This window comes from Sturnus vulgaris, chromosome 5 (assembly GCF_052056855.1).
Source record: "Sturnus vulgaris isolate bStuVul1 chromosome 5, bStuVul1.hap1, whole genome shotgun sequence".
Lineage (NCBI taxonomy): Eukaryota > Metazoa > Chordata > Aves > Passeriformes > Sturnidae > Sturnus > Sturnus vulgaris.
Genome location: NC_142247.1, coordinates 68,093,765 through 68,110,658, shown reverse-complemented (window position 1 = coordinate 68,110,658; position 16,894 = coordinate 68,093,765). Strand labels below are relative to the sequence as shown.

The 16,894-nt window shown below is 48.1% G+C and overlaps 1 protein-coding gene across 11 annotated transcripts in view; it reads right to left on the bottom strand.

Annotated features, from left to right (window-relative positions):
* FRMD4A (FERM domain containing 4A) overlaps positions 1-16,894 on the bottom strand; it is a 357,641-nt gene that overhangs the window by 27,218 nt on the left and 313,529 nt on the right. For all 11 annotated transcript variants that reach the window (XM_088165906.1, XM_088165905.1, XM_088165904.1 and 8 more), the window contains 3 exons: positions 12,158-12,234; positions 7,834-7,972; positions 1,979-2,120 (listed from right to left, as the gene is read on the bottom strand). In XM_088165906.1, the coding sequence (XP_088022032.1) occupies positions 1,979-2,120; positions 7,834-7,972; positions 12,158-12,234 (358 nt within the window). The remainder of the gene's footprint in view (positions 1-1,978; positions 2,121-7,833; positions 7,973-12,157; positions 12,235-16,894) is intronic.

The window sequence follows — 16,894 nt, the reverse complement described above, 5'->3', positions numbered from 1 at the left end:
CATCTTCTCTCAATATTGTTTTGTAGCTGCTTGTAGCTGCTGGAAGGCACAGAGCAGCAGCAGTAAACTCTGCAGCTCTCAAACATTTTGAGGAGAGGCCTGTCCTCAGAGCTGGCAGGATGTAACAGGCAGCTCTGAAGAAAGAAACACAGAGGGAGTCATGCTCTCCTGGCCCACCAGCAGCACCTTGACAAAAACAGAAGTTTACACAGTCCTATGAAGGCACCCAGGTAGGAAATCCACCTGTCGAAGACTGAAGAAATTACTTACCTGGTCAATGAACTCTGGGTGGGCCTAGTCATTAGTACAATTCTGATGAGTCTACAAATCCTGTGCTCAACCAGAAAGGTGCAGAGAGCACAAAAGTACAGAAATAAAAGCATGGGCAACTCCCAGTTTGGAATTTCCATACTCTTAACTCTGATAGATGCTGGGCCTACACTAGCTTTTCTAGGCCTGATTTTTTGCCAGTTTTCACATGCTACTGCTCTCTCCAGGTGTAAGAGTAGAAGCAGACCCCAGCATTTTTTTCCAGGAACACAAAAAGTCCATGTATTAACATGGAAACAGGATTACTACCAAGTAGCTCTCACGAACTTAGGAATGGTGCCCAGGAGGCTGAAATCTTGGAAAGACTTTAAGAACTTACTTGGGGTACTTAACGTTATTTACCTTCCAGCTGGAGAGCTGGAAAAAATGCCAAACAAACAAAGACTTCCAACAACCTGACACCAGTCTGGGAGCTGCTGAGCTACTGCAACTCCCCAAGTGATGGGAGGCACAGACAGTGGATTGTACACTTTGTCAGGAAGACCTCAGGAGCAGAAAGGCAAGTCTGTTTGCAGGCAAGGCAAGGAATTGCACAGCAAGCAGCTCTGGAAGCACTGCACATTTTAACCCCTTGCTGAACATTTCCAAGCAGGGTTTTCAGAGACATGAAGGATAGAGTGATGAAAAGCTAATCTACTACATCAGTGTGGGTTCAGTTTTAAAGCACTTGCATTCTAAGACAGGTTCTTCCTTTGTCCAAGCCTAAGAAGGTTATTCTCTGCTGTTACACATCTCAACACACTTAATTTTGATAACTTGATGTGATGCTTAACAGAAGGTATTGAACTGTCTGAAACTGTTAATTGCAGATACCAGAAACCTTGCCCTCCTGAAGAGCTCACCTAAACAGCTTCAAGCTCTTTGCTAAATATCATCCTCTGCTTTAAGCCTGAAGTGACACTTATCACTGTTTTATACACAGCTTACCTGGCTCAGACTGATAGAAGAGTATCAAAGAGTCACAACCTCCTGACCCCCCTTCTCCAGTCCTCTCCTCCTGCTCTAGCCCTCCTCTGCATCACCTTCTCTTGGGTTTCTCTCACACATGACATCTTCCTCACACAGGAAAATGCTCTAAGCCACAATAAGAAACCTTCAGGACTCTGGCACTAGTTTGGTAGAGTGCTAGAGAATAGTTCTGTTGAGCCTGGGACAGCAGCCAAATCCCAGCAACAGAGAGGCAAAGCAGATGTGCACTCAGTGAAGAAGACACCTGTCTCAACAATGCTGAGGAACATCACCAGTTCCCAGCCTCAGTTTCCCTTGTGAGCTGCATTGGGTGACTGCTTCCCCACTGCTGGCTGGGAACTCCTTCACAAACCCATCTGCCTCAGGATAAGCTGGATACCAAGGCATGGTTAGGGTAGAAATTGTGAAGAGAGACTGTTTTCAGATGGAAATTAAGAGGTTGGAGATGACATCCTGGAGTCAAGGAGGAAACGAGTGGTAGTAAAGAGAGAGGGGGGAGGCTGCTGCCTGTGCTGTTTGTGGAGCAACGTGCTGAGAGATGGACTGCCACCTGGACAGACAGAAAGGCTAAAGGGAAGTGACTTTCATTTCTGCAGTGCAGCTTCTGGCCCCTCCCCATTATACCATGGCCATGGCCCTTCCCACTAGACTCCCTCCAGTTACAGGACAAAGCACCTACCTGATGACAGAAGACTCCCACTGCTTCCGCTGATAATTTTGCCTTTACTCCCCATGTTGGCCAGTTTTGAGGTCTTGAGGGTTCCAGTTTCAGTCAGGTCAATTGCAATCTCACTCAGGCTTCTTGCAGCATGAATCTTGGACTGGAGGTGGACACAGGAGTTAGTAATGCCTCTTGAAAGCTCACACAAGGAAAAAGACCTTTTGCTGTGGCAGGAAACAGGCCTCCACAGCAAGCTTGGATTATTTTACAAGAATAGAAGCAATCTGGCACAGTATTCACTGCTGTACTTTTCACATTCTTAAGTGGGTACAATTCTGGCATCGCTTCCTGTTGTTTGGGTTTTTCTCTGCTTTGCCATGCACATTTTTCTCTTTTAAACAAAGGATGTATGGAGTCACTGTTGCACCACATACAATAAGAAACCTTCAGAAATGCCATCATAATAATCTGCTGAAAAGCTCAAATCCTAAAAACCATGTCTAACATCTAAAGGAAGCCAGAAGGGGCCTTCACAAATCAGCAATAAGCCTTGGAACAAGTCACAGTGAGGACATGCCTTAAATGGGCTGTCATGAGAAGACAGAAGAACATACTGACAGGAAAACACATTCAGGTTATTGTCCAGACTAACAAGCTGCATGCAATGTCCCTACTGTGAGGGACCTCTTCAAAGCATTAACATTACTCTAGTAGGAAACAACAGCCAGCCCATCTCAGTAACTGGCCACATTAGGGCGTGGCCATTGTTCCCCACCAAATGTCAACAAGATTGTTGCAATTTGTAATTATGAGAAAGTAAATGATGCATAGTACATGAATAGAATAGAATAGAATAGAATAGAATAGAATAGAATAGAATAGAATAGAATAGAATAGAATTTTTCAGCTGGAATGGATCTCCAACAGTCATCTCAGCCCATTGCTCAAATCTTACAAGCCCTGTGCTTCTGAGCTTCAACTGTCCTTGCAGGGCCACTGACCTGCAATTTTAATTTCTCAGAACACAGAAAGCTGTTGGCACATTTTGCCAAGACTCTCCAACTGCAAGAGTTTTATCTGAAAGAGGTGAAGCCCTAGCTCAAGATCACTTGACCATTCACCTTTGCATGTTCTCAAGGCCAGAAGAGACTCAGCCCTGGCCATACTGCTCAGGGGATGGACACATCATTACTGTGCTAACAAATCAAAGCTGATTGGTGTTCACATACGAGGGTGTGATCTGTTCCTGCTGGAAATAACATGACACAGGACAACAAGGAATGCTTGTCATGATGGGATAGTCAATGTTACTTCACATCCTCAAGAAGAAGAAACTATTCCAACAAGAACTAAGCCTGATGGCTGAGTGCTCACCACTGAGCTTCTTAATTCTGATGTGCTGTGGGGCTTTGGGTAAGACACTTAAGGTTAAGTTCTTAGTGATCCCTGCCTCTGCATATCAGTGAAATAATAAGGGAGGAAAATGTCTCCCTGTAGCACACTGTATTTTTAAGATTAATTTAAGACTGCAAATGAAGACAGCACTGGGAAAGCCTTACACTGAAAACACTCTCAGAAGTATTATCAGAATTTAATATTCCTGGGTATTTATAGGCTCTATCATTACCATTCCAAGGTACCCAAATGCCTCACAAGCTTATTTCCACAACCCCAATAACAGGGCGTGTGTTCTCACTTGTTTGCAAGAGTGAACAATGCAGTTCTTGTGAGTGCAGAGGCCGACAAGATATCAGAGCAGATCAGTCAACCAGTACTGGCCCTCTTCAAGTAATATTACAACCAGTTAGACACTGCTCATTTCCAGCAGTTCTTCCCTAAAATCAGCCCCAGGGGAAGGAGAGCACTTCAGCTTCTTGGATCAGATGTTTCCGGTCAGAAACAAGGCCTGTGAAACATCTTCTTCAAATAGTTCTGGAAGGTTAGTTCCAGGTGAAGAGGAAAATCACTGCTTTTATCTAATGAGATTTCTTTCTACTGAAGTCTTGATAAGAAGTCTAAGCATGAAAGGCTGTCTTGCTGCAATGCCAGACCTTTGGAGGCAACAAACCTTTCAACTGCCTTTGTCCTGCTGACAAATCCCCTGCAGGTGTGTATATGCTGTATAACCCTATGTATATGCAAGGTTATGTGTACTTTGCATAACAGGAACAGCTACATTGATCAAACCCAGTGTCTACCTGAAACAACACACTGAGTCCTGGCAGTGGATGCCCCAGAGAAGCACAAACCCTAAGTCTGCATGGACAGATCCATCCCTCCTGCTCCATGAAGCAGTGGTTTTCCTTTTCTGTAGGACAGTTACAGCAAGCAGCCCTGTAGTTTATTTCCACTCATTTTCAGAATGCAAATTAGGGTACACTCTGGCCCTACCTGTCTGACTAGGCACCAACCAAAGTGCTGAGTGAAGGCAATGTGACTGCTGGGTGCAGTTGTGGTCCTGGCCAAGCCAGCAGTGGCTGGAAGTGTACCCTATATAGGGCAAAAGAAAAGGAGATACAAGACCAAAACCTGGTATCCCTGGAGCCAGGAGAAAGGAAAAGCAAATGAGCAGACAGAATAAGCAGGGCAGAGTGAGCTTACTCTGCAGAGGGTACAATTCAAACCTGCTGAAACCAGAGGAGAAGATTTTAGATTCAATTGCAGTTGTGCTAATGCTGCCCTGCACTGAACAGTGCAGATGAAACATCTCCTGAAACGAATGGGGTTAATTTTCCTTGCTCCTCAGTCCCTGCTGCCTCTGCTGCCTACAGCAATGCCAGTCAGCATCGGGTGGTCTCGTGCATTGGACAGGCTTTCAGCAGCAGCAGGAATCAGAGCAACAGCTCATTTCACACAGGCCACTGAGCAGCAGTGCGAGGCCCGTGAGGCTGTGTGCTGCAGCACAGCACTGCAAAGCTGGGTTACACCCCATTAGCGCTCCCCCGAGCCCCACAGTCCCTCCAGGCTCAGAGATTTTAAAGCACTTAGCACAGACCTGCCAAGTCTCATTTACATGGAGGAAGACTGGCTCATTCATGAGTCATTTCAAAGCATGGGGCCAAACTGATCCCCAGTGCTGTTCTGACAGGGTCAGAGGGTGAAGAAAAATCCTTAAGTGAAATGAGGAAGAAGATGGACACTAGGGATGAATTTATCCCTCTTGCTGCAGTGATGGGACTTTGCTGGAGGTGATTTTTTGAAACCCTTGGCCTATTTCCTGCCAGTTCATTCAGCCAAAAAGCCTTGCACTTGGAGGAACATGGTGTTGAAAATTCCCACAAAATGGGACTTCTCAAGGTTTCTAGGCCAAGCTTTTGATTGACTCAGTGCAGTCAACAGAGCAAAGACATGCCTTCAAGTCCTGCTGCATCTGTCTCCCGAAAAAAAAAGGGAAGCTGACAGGAGTTCTGCATGCTGACAAGTTCACTTGGGAAGCTGGGGGTCTTTTCAGTCTCCACGTTACGCTTCAATTGCATGGAGAGAGAGAGAGATCAGCAGGGAGCAAGACGCTGGGAACCCGGCGAGCTGGCAGGAGTTCAGCGAGGCTGCAGAAACCGCTGGGAACTCACTTGCAAAAGGGTCAGAATCCAGGAAAAGCGGATTTTATTTCTTTTTAAAATCAAGTGAAGGCTTTTCTTTTCAGTGGAGCTGTTGGTCCAGATCCAACTGGTGCCCAGGTATGTGAGGAGCACAGAGTTCAAGCTTTCTTTATCACTATGTCACATCTCCCGCCATCTAATCTACATCGCTGGAGCAAAGGCTCAGCTGTGCAGTGAGCTCCAGCAGGCTTTTTCCTCTAAGTTTGTTTTTATTTTTCTTTCTTTTGTCAAAACGATATGAAATGCCAAGTTTGGACATGAAAGGAAGGAATATCTAAGTTTTGCTTTGAAGTTGAGGATTCAATTGAAGTGGGGCCTGAGATTTAAGGGGCTGCAAACCCATGCGACCTGAAACTCAATAAATGTTTGTCTAGGCCCCTGAGAGCTGAACCAAAGACATTTCACATCACTCCACTCTGGGATATGATTTACTAGTTTTCCAAAGTGAAGCTCATATAAGCACTTGAAGTGACCAGCAGGATGAACTGAACAGATCAATTAAAATTGATGGATCTATCAATATTGACAGTGTCAAAGATGAGGACAACAGAAGAAAATATCGGTTCTCTTAAGACAAAGGGACAAAAATATTTGTATGCCTTAACTTCAAAGCCTCAGCATGACCACTGGGATTATTGTGACAAAGCAAGCTGACATGGTCACAGACGTGACAGGTTGACAAATGAGGGCTGGTGGGTGGTGCTGCCTGTAGGAGTGTGAGAGAGGGGAGATAAAATTGAAACACAATCTGCCAACAACAAAAGGAGTCACTGAAGGGAAGTCCTGGGTGTTTCAGAGACCCAGTTTCCTACCAAACAAATGGGTAGAGGAGGGAATCTCCTTTTGTTTGTTGGTTGCTGTGAACTAAATACCTTGCAGCTAGATCAGCAAATCCATCTGGGTAAAAGTAGGCAAAAATCAACTTCTATTTGAAATTTATCTCCAAGTTGACAGAGAGGACCATGGACTGCCCTCATGGTCCTGAGCAGAGAAGGGGAACAGGAAACCTTCCCTCGGTATCAGTGAGTATGCAACTTTGTCCATATTTACATCTGGCACTTAGGCAGGGTTGGGAAGTTGGCTACAATCCTAAATTCAATACAGCTTATGGCAACTAAGGTGAAACCTGGATTTTTGCATTAGATGAGACATGGCCAAAGTGAGAGCAACCATGCCCAAGGCATCCAATAAAGGACTCTACAATAAAGTCAGAGCTTATGATGGGGAAAGCAATGTCAGAAGGGCTTAGAATGAGTGGGACTATCACCACACTCATCGCCTTCCACATAATTCCATGATTAATTTAACTGGCAGAAAAAATAATGCAGTAAAGAAAAGCAGGAAAAAGAAATCTTTCTGCCAGTTTAGTGGGCTGAACTGTCTCCTGAAAGGACCTGATGGGGTCTGAGGGCCTGAGCAAGGAAGGGAGCAGCCCCAGCCTGAAAATGCATGCAGTGCTTTCAACAATAGCAAGATATTAAGATTGCTTCAGGCATTTGGAGGATCATCACCTGCACGTTCTGCCATTTCACTAGAGATGAGGACCAATGCTGGTACCCACTCAATACAGGCTCTGTCTTCTCTGTGAAGCTTTACACCAGTGTGCTCATATGGAAAGGGAAGTCTGCCTGAGAAGTCTTTTCTCTGTATCAAAGTAATCTCAAAGTGATCAAAGTGATCTCCTGCTGCTCTGGGTATGCCTAAAATTGCTGATGAAAGGAATTAACAGGGAGAACACACACTCCTCTGGTTTCAAGGTGGGTTCTTTTGTGTACTGTGTGGCCCTTTTTGCAGCACCAGTTTGCAATAGCTCCTTGTACAGCTAGGCTGTCAAGCCTCCTGCCCCCTCCTAAAATAATATTCCTACCCCTCATTTATCAGAAAATACATCAGTAAAAAGCAAAGGACAGAAAGAAGAAGCCAGAAACAGTTGTAGGTTGTGAAGCTATTTTGAACTCAGTTATTGGAAGCCGCCCTAACTTTACAACAGAATTCAAGACATGGAAACCATCCAGATGTGCCCCTAACTGCTTGCTAACTTTGGCCATAGCTCAACACAACCTTTTCCTCAATCTTTACTCCCATAAGCATGAATTCAAGAGAAATTTCTCAATCTGGTCAAGACTTGCAAATATCTTGAGTCAATTCACCTATTTTTTTGATCCTGAGTAGAAAGGGAGGGCAGGAAAGAAGCCACCATCTGGACTTGACGTGTCCGGGCCTGTGGTGAGTGAGAAGGACTCACTCACCACAATGTGCACTTCCCATGCTTACCTTGCTTTGCTTCCTGTCCAGGTAGAACTGATGTTGACTAATGGCCATAGCCCAGATAGACTTTATTAGTGCTGGACAGGCGTACCACGTATGCACAGCAATGCCACTATGCCCAAAAGTCCTCCTGGTCACAGATGCCCTGGAGAGGAGAAAAGAATGAACTGGGATTACACAAAGGTTTCACCAGATTGCTGTCTGTGGCAGTACAGATCTCATAGTAAAAGCTGCTGTCTTTACTGCATACACCTTTGTGTTAATGGGAAAAAATGCTTAGAAACCAGTAATTAATATCTAATCAAGCCAGGAGAGCATTTACTTTAAATATCTCCTCAAGCCAGCAAGCTCCAAAGGACTAACAGTAAAGATCATCCAGTTTGCCCAGCTCAGACTGTATCCCTGGATTTGGCTGATGCTGGCTTGCTGCATATCCCAGGGGAGTCACCAAGGCCAAAGCCTGTGTGAATCCTCTGTGTCTCATCACATGGAGAGACATCTGAGGCCAAGTCCTCAAACCCTCCGCTGCCTCTGGCTTTGGACAGTGGCTCCCAAATATTAGGACCCAGGTAACAACTAAAGATCCACAGGATCAATGGCTACTTTTGGGAGTGTAAGAGAAACTCTTCAGGAACCTTGATTTCCCCACTTGTAAACAGATGTAACAGGATTTGACACACGGTATGGGGGCAGGGAGTTGTGAGGCTCAGAGGGGGCTGCCTAGTGCCCTGGAGAGAAGAATGGGACTTGGTGATTAGCTGAGTGAATTTAAAAACAGGAAAAATAAGGGCTAAATATTTCCTCTCTGGGACTCCCAATTGTTCTCAAACATTAGCAAAAAACCATAGGTTAGGTTTCCCCATGCTTTCACAGCTGTACAAATCTGCTTGATTATTCCTCCCCATCCCTCAAAAGCAACCCCACCAGCAGAGCCCCTGACACCAGCACAGTGCACATTCAGGCTCTCAGCATCCTGGGCTGTGGAACTCCTCCCACTGCAGGGATGGAGCTCTGGCTGGAATAAACCACACCACTGACCTACAGAGCCCCAAATAAATGAGGGCCTCCCCTTCAGTCTGTTAAGATGGGTCTTGTGGTAGAGTAGGATTATGAAATGATATGACACGGGTACAGAGGCTCGCTCAGAAATGTGACACTTTTAGGGACATAAGTGGTGAAGAGGGACTAGTGCAAGAGACAGCCTGGGGAACAGGTGTGCTACAGAGGAGCTGCCAGAGTCCACACTCAGCAGGGACTCTGAGCCATGCAGGTGTAGAGGTGACACTTCAGGACAGCTCAGTGGCTCTACTGTGCTGTGCAAGGGGGAGTCAGCTCTTTTACCAGCACTCACAAGTCCTCAAGCCTGCTAAGGTTCCCCTCCTGCACCTGTATCTGCACTGGCCACCTCTCTTCTGGTGCTTTTGGGCCACTGCCTTGTCCAAAGTTGGAGGTGAACATGAAGGGGTGAACACTTGAAGAAAGTTGTGACAGAGCCAAGAATGGAAAAAAAACAAAACTCTGCAGCAAAATGAGAACTGCTGGCAATGTTCAGTCTGGGAGAGGGCTGACAGCCATTGCATCAGGGCTTTTTCAGTGCTTCAAAATGTGTTAAAGTCAAATTATGGAGCTAAAAATCAGAGTGAAATTTCTGAGAAAACAGCCATGGCCAATGCAAACAAGGTCTGAGACAACTGGGATCTCTTATTTCAGTGTTACCCTGTGCTTTCCTTGTGAATGGTGCTAGAGACCTTGTCCTATTACGAGTACTGTTCTTGTGAGAAAAGTCTCCATGGATGCAACACGACAGTGGCTGATGGTGCTGGGCTGCCTCATTCCTGTCACTGGACAGGGAATGAAGGCTGTGCTGGGACGTGTTCTTGAAGTTGAGACTGGAGAGTGGATCCAGAGCTGGATGCTTTATATTGATCTAAGGACAAAAATCACTGCAGCACATTGGCACATAAAGCTATAAGGAAATTAAACACTCAAACATGGGCTAAGCCTTAATTCTGGTGCCATCCTATTCAGTTCAAACACAGTTACTCCTGAATTCTTAGAAACATACTCTGCAAATCATTCATCTTCTCACTGTAAAAGCAGTGATTTCTGATTTTTTTTCCTTTTTGGAATCTGTACATGTTTCCCATGAAAACAGCAGACTCCATTAGAACATCTGCAGACTGTTGGTCAGAGCTGTGTTTGAAGACCTGAGAGACACAGCCCACGGGTGTTTTTTCCATAACTTCTCTCCATGCATGCTACATGTGCTATGGAATTAACCCTGTTGATAGCCCCCAAAATGTATAATTTTCCTCCTTTATGGGATAAGTAACTGCAGTGAAAGGAGGTTAAATAGCTTGTTGGGGACAAGAAGCTATGGGCAGAGGCAGGGCTTAAAAACATACGTTGTGCTGCCCCAGCTCTGGCCACAACTACAGAGCTGCTCTCGCTCTCCTGACTGTGGCTTCGCTGACTCAGGCTCTGGTTTGGCTACGAGGAGAGGAATGTGGAGAGAGCACTGCGTTGGCTACTCCTCCGCCTCCACACGCTGAACAACTCCTCACAGGAGTCCATCCCACTTGGCTGGGAGGCTACAACTGAGCTGTCTTCCCACCACGCCACTGCAACGTGCTGCACTGCATTAGAGCCTGTGCACCAGTTCCACATGGATGGTGCCGCTCTGGATACAAAACCCAATCAAAATGATACAAAATCCAATCAAACTAATTCCTTTGTAGCAATAAAGTACCAGGCTGACAACCCGGGACAGGGCTTTGTCCTCCTGGTGTTGAGTCAGAGAAACAAAGCAATGGAATAAAGAACGGAAGCTCTTCTGTGTCACTAATTCCTATAATCTAAATACAAATGAGAGAGAAGAGGCTGCTCTATGTGGTCACATTTCATGTACAACATCGAGTTGCAAATGTCACCATGATTTTTAGGTCCCAGAGCTATTCCCTTTCTTTTTTTTTTTTGCAACTGCTCCTTCCAGGAAACAGCCAGAACTTAGGGCATTTAGGGGCTCCTGGTCGCTCACAGCAAGTGTTTCTGACGCCTCTCTGGCTGCTGGAGCCTCGGTGGGGAAGGAGTGTCCTACCCCCAGCTTCTGCTGCTGGAAGATCTCCCGGTGTATTCTCGACTATGGGAATTTGCTCTGCTAGATTTCATGCGACTGTTTACATGCTTAATATTAAGCAGATGCTTTGAGGTTCTGCACAGTGACACGAGCTGCTTTACTCAGTATTTGTTTTAACAAATGCACCTATGCAGACAGGCACCGTTGTACTGGTGTGACTGTGCTCCTACCAGGGTAAAAAAGGATAGAAACTGCATGAAAAATTCTCCTAAAAAAATTACATATATTAGTACACAGATAGGCATGGGAAGCAGGTGAAACTGGACCACAGCTGAGTGATCAGCACAACACACTACTACCAGCAACATATCAAATCAGCTTGGGCAGAGAGATGGTTTCCATCAGTGGTATCATACTTACAGTGCAAACGAGACATTGCTTTTAGTCAGAGCCATACACTCACTGTGTGCAGTAACCGTCCAGTAACGCACACACACGAGGGGTGCTGAATGCACTGATGGGATGCAGCACAGTCCCTTGAACTCTCACATTAGGATTCCAAAGTAAGAAAAAAAGGCTCCTGTGCCAAAAAGACTGATGGGCTTTCATCCAGGCTGCCGGTGGTAAACCTCTGGTTCTGTGCCATTCCTTTCAGTTGCACTATTGAATATTTATTTGAAAAAGAAGCATGCGAGTACAAAATCTGGCGCTCATTTCTGGGCTCTGAGTGAAACACGGGGACAAGGCAAACCCCCCTTTCACACACGAGGGCTGCCAGCACTGCAGCTGAGGCACCGGAGCCGCACAGTCCGGGGGGTCACAAGGTGCCAGAAGAGAGGGAAGGGGGAAAAAAAATACCGCTAGGAGCCGAGGTGAAACACATCCTCAAAAACGCACCAGAACCCGAAATGTCCCTCTGAAAGGAATCAGCAGCCCCCGGATTGGTACCCGCTGCCTCTCTCTTACGTGTTCCCCAGCTACCAAGCGCAGCGAGCCCCGCACAGCAGCGGGGGCAGCGCGGCCTCGGCAGGACCCGGCTCAGCCCGGCTCAGCACTGCACAGCCCGGCTCAGCACTGCACAGCCCGGCTAGGCACTGCACAGCCCGGCTCGGCACGGCACAGCCTGGCTCGGCACTGCACAGCCTGGCTCGGCCCGGCTCGGCACTGCACAGCCCGGCTCAGCACTGCACAGCCCGGCTCGGCACTGCACAGCCCGGCTCGGCACTGCACAGCCCGGCCCGTCTCGTGGCTCACCTGCGCGGATCGTGCACCTCCACCGAGAACTTCTTCTCGCGGAAATAGAGGTTCTCCAGCTGCCTCCATTGGAAGATCTGCAAGGAGAAGAAGGGAATGAGGCGCCTCGGCGCGCTCCCTCGCCCAGCCCTGCCCGCCGCTTCCTCCCGGCGCTGCGGCGGGAATGCCCCGCTGCGCCCCGCCCCGCCCCGGCCCCGCGTCCCGCCCGCGCCCCCCGCCCGCACCCGCGGGGCAGCCCCGGGGGCGGGGGCGGCCTCTGTCCGTCCGTCCGTCCGTCCCTCCCTCCCTCTGTCCGTCCCGCCCGGCTCCCGCCCGCGGCGGGCTCGGGCCCGGCGGCAGGCGGGGAAGGACGCCGGTTTCACTCTCCGGGGCCAAATGTGTTGAAAACACATATAAACTCCGGGCAAACCGGGATTCGACTACATTTTCCTTGGAGGGCTGGCACCTGGGGTGGTGAATCGGCCTCTGGCACAGCAGACTTTTCGCGGGGTGAAGGAGATGAGACCCCCGCTCCACCCAAGTGCTAAGACCCAGCTCTGCTTTTATCCCGCAATCCACGTAAAGTTGGCAGGAGCACGAGCCGAGCGGAGTCAGTTTATCTGTGCCAGGTGCTGTCAGACTCGTGGTGGCGATGCCCAAGGCTCCAGGCACTCCCGGCGGTACAAGCACGGTAATAAACAGGTCATGTCTCAGACTCTGTTTAACAGGCTGCCCTGCCGGGACATCTCAGAGCAGCACTGGGACAAAGCCACCACTACCACCAAGGGGGAAACTGAGGCACGAAGCTTTTCATGGGAGGGAAATGCGGCGTGTCCTCGCCCTCGAGTCAGCCTGGGCCAGCCCTGAAGGGTTCTGCATGCTTCTGGGCAATGGGATGCGCTCACACGGCTCCTGTGCCCACACTTCTCCCGTGAAATAAAGCCCTTCTCCCAGGCAGGAGGGCGGACTGACCTCAGGAGCAGAGCGAAGGACGCGGTGACAGCGAAATAGTGCCAGCTCCGCAAACCAGCACACCGTCACCACTGCGGGCAGGTCCACCACTGCCTCTTCCTTGCAAATGACTAAGCCGAAATCCAAACCCTGGCTTCGAGGCTGCTAATTAATCCGCAGGGAGGAGGCAGCCTTCACTCCCCTGGGCATCTCGGACTTTGGCTTCCCTGCACTGCCCCTAGCAAGCAGCAGAGCTGGGGAGCACAGGCAGCAGAGCTTTCCCTGATTTACACTCTTTCTCCCACTCCAAGTAGCTTCTGTGGAGTTCCTGTCCTACCCCCGAGGAAGGCGCTGGCTCCTGAGATAAGCCTCGGCTGCCAATGTCAGCGCTCTGGAGATAAGTAAACAGGAGGCGTAATTTGATTTGCACTGATATAGCTGCTGGTGGGAGATGAAATTTAGAGGATAAAACAAAACACAGAGAGGACCCAAAATTTTCTCCTTGATGGTATTTCAGGGGTAGCAAAATTGAAAATATTTGTTAAAGTTTCCAAGCAAGGTTGGGGTTTTTTTTCTCTACTTTTTTTCCTTTCTGTAACAGGGTGCTTCTTGGAAGGAAGCGTAGGGGTTAAGAAGGACACTGAGCTGCCCCATTTTCTAGGGCTGTCCACATTGCTGGGGGGGATAGGGGAAGAAGGAAGCCAGGAGAGATGGGAAGTCTGAAAGGCTGAGTTACATTGTCCTTAGGGGATTATTTTATTCCTCCACTGGAAATATTAAATGCTGCATAAAACTTGTAAACACCAAATGAAGCACAGAAACGCCCACTATTTTTTTACCCACCGAGGGAGGACAGACACAGGGTGAAAGGGTTAAGCCAGGAGCTGAAGCCTGACTCCCCTTTAAGTGCCTGGCTTCAAAGGCATGAAAAGGAAGTTTGAGGCCTAAACTCCCACAGACAACAACTGGGGTCAAGCTGAAAACATCCCCCCGTGCTTCCAGATGCCCGAATGCAAGGCGGGGAGGACAGCGCGGCTGTGCTGCATGGCATGTGCAGAGGACGTGTTTGGGAGGCGCTCAGACATGTGGAACACATAAGAGTCTGAAAAGCCAGAAGATCACACCCTTCAGAAAATATCCCTCTGTCCCCAGGTCCCCCGTTGTCGTTTATGACTAAACTTCGGCGTGGCACAGAAGGAATTTGAAACTTTCCTGAGCTGCTGGCAGCTGCTCTATTTGGATGCTCTCCTGCCCATCCTCCCCCTCTGACTGCCGGACTGTCCCCTGTGCTTTTCTATTTTACCCTCTCTGCTACCAAATCTCATAGTGCTGTTTGCTAAGGGAAGCTCTGTTTCTCGTTTCTCTTCAATGATTAACTCCAACTGTCCAAACACACAGGGCTCTGGGGAAGCTGTTCAGATGCCCAAATGTAGGCATGGAGTGCCCTTTTCCATGCCCCAGGGTTCCCCGCCTGACCCCTGGGTGGGAGGGAGCCTGACATAAGTCTGGTGCTGTATCTGCCAGTCCCACGCAGATTTCTTGGATCACCAGCAGTGCCTAAAACAGCATTAGACACCTACGTTTTGGGCACTGGAGCAGCTCCCCAGATTGCTGCATTTTTATATTTAGTTTTGTTGTTTTCCTTGGCAGAAGGAGGCAAATCCAGACTCTTGGGAGGGAGGGGGTGGAAGTTACCCCACAACCTAAGTTTGTGTCTTTTATTCCATAGCTCTGCTCTCCCAAACGTACACGTTTTACCACTGAAATTGTGCTCCATTTGCTCCCCAAGTATTATTCTACAGTGTCCTACTCCTTTTCCCCACATTGATGTGAGAGGTCTCCCCTTTCCTATCCAAAAGGAATCCAATCTGCAAAAATGTGAATACCCATAAGAAAGTATCCACTTTCCTGTTAGCCGATAACAATCCCTCCAGAGAAACAAAGCCGAAGGTGCCCCTTCAGCCAGACCTCCTAATGTAAGCAAGCTGTTGCCTTCACCAGTTGTCCACTTCATGTACAGTCTCAAATTGATGTTAATGCAGTGACAGATGCAGAAGGTGCCATTAGTGGGTCTTCCTAAATGGAAGCATAATTTTTACCCATCAAGATCCTTTTACCACGCTGGTGCTTACACTGGGGAATAGAGCCCCAGCAGGGAGCTGGTCGTAATTTCAACAGGATCTTGTGGAAATGCAGTGACAACAGATGCGTGCTGGTTTTGGGGCTGGTTTGAGTCAAAGCATCCCTGTTCATGGCAGGTTTGCCTCTCCCTGCACGGAGGCTGGGTCTGGTTTTGGGTTATTTGGCTTATGATTGTCTTTGGTTAATTTCCTGGGTCGAATCCAACATCTGCACATGTGGGTGGGACAATTTGTATTGGTTTTACTGGGATTGTATCAGAGGTGCAGTGACTCTTTGACAAAGAGTACCTCATCAAGGGACTGGGACAGCATCTCCCCAAACACATTGGAAATGGGGCTTAGGAGAAAGTCAATCATTAACACAAGCTTAGAGCACAGTTCCTCTGCCCTTAAGTAACTGCCTTCACTCAGTGCCCGCAGACAAGGGGACACTTAGCAGTGCTGCAGAGGGCCAAGCCTCTGATGTGGTGGTTTGCCCGCTGAGTTCTCTTCTGAGGTCAGCAGCTCGTTTTGGATCATGCAGCACTGGCAGCTTTCAGATGGGAACAATTTTTGGTAGTGGCCATCATTGCAGGCTGCACATGAGATGATTTAATCTTCAATAGATATTTAAGGAAGTATCCGTGAGACTGGCTTTTGAGCACAGCTGCACACTCACATATGCATGTGAAAAGGGTTAGTGAAAGAGGAGAAAAGAATTACCCTTATTCCCTCCTCCTCCAAGGGGCCTGTCTCCACTGTGATCTCTGTTTCATCATGCCAATAAAACTGGAACTGACACTACCACTTGAATTTGAAAAACTGCTTATCAACTCGAGAACATTAAAGGCAATAACTGCTCCCCATCAGACCATGTGCACTGTTTAAAATGTGTTGGGGTGGGTGAGGAGGCCATGGTGGGGAAGCCAGTGCCAGAAATGGCTTCTACAAAGCTGGCAGCTTAGAAGAGGAGCCACGAGAGAGATCTGAGTGCTGCATGGTGCGCTACAGAGAATTCAGGTGCGAGCTACAGGAATTTTCTCACTGGAAACCCCTTCCAAGAGGCTGGCAAGCTTGCCAGGCACCAGATGTTTGTGACTAGTTACAAAGAGCTGCAGTCAAAACCCTTCAGATGCAAGCTTCTTTTGTGAGCACACTTGTGGTTTGCTGGCTGGTCCTTAATTAAGCTGAGCCTGGAGGAGAGGAGGCCCAGGGATCTGCATCCATTTCAGCCATGTGAGTCTGAAGGATTTTTTACCATTTTTATTGACCATGAGGCTGGTACTGTGGAGTTTGCACATGCCAGGAGGTAGGGTCAGCCTCAGAAGATTTGAAAAAGTGCTGGAGGTTCCTGACAAAGAAGGAAATGTCTTTTGTGAATGAAATATCAGGTATTGTTTCTGGCTTGGTCACTCATGGCCTGGGTGACCTGGACTTTTGGAGGGGTGTGGGGACCTGAGTTAGTGCCAGGCACTGGGCTGTGCTCTGTCCCTTTGTAGTCAGGGAGCTCTGCCCGAGTATTCAGTGGAAGTACCGTGCCATTTATTTGGGAACCCCTGGCAGTAATGAGGCTTCCTCCTGTGCTGCCCTTCAGCTCAGGCACAGGACTGAGGGGGTTGCTGAAGTACTGGAGGTTGGTGCACAGTGCTGTCTGGACTATGGTACGTAGAGAAACATGCCCAAGTGG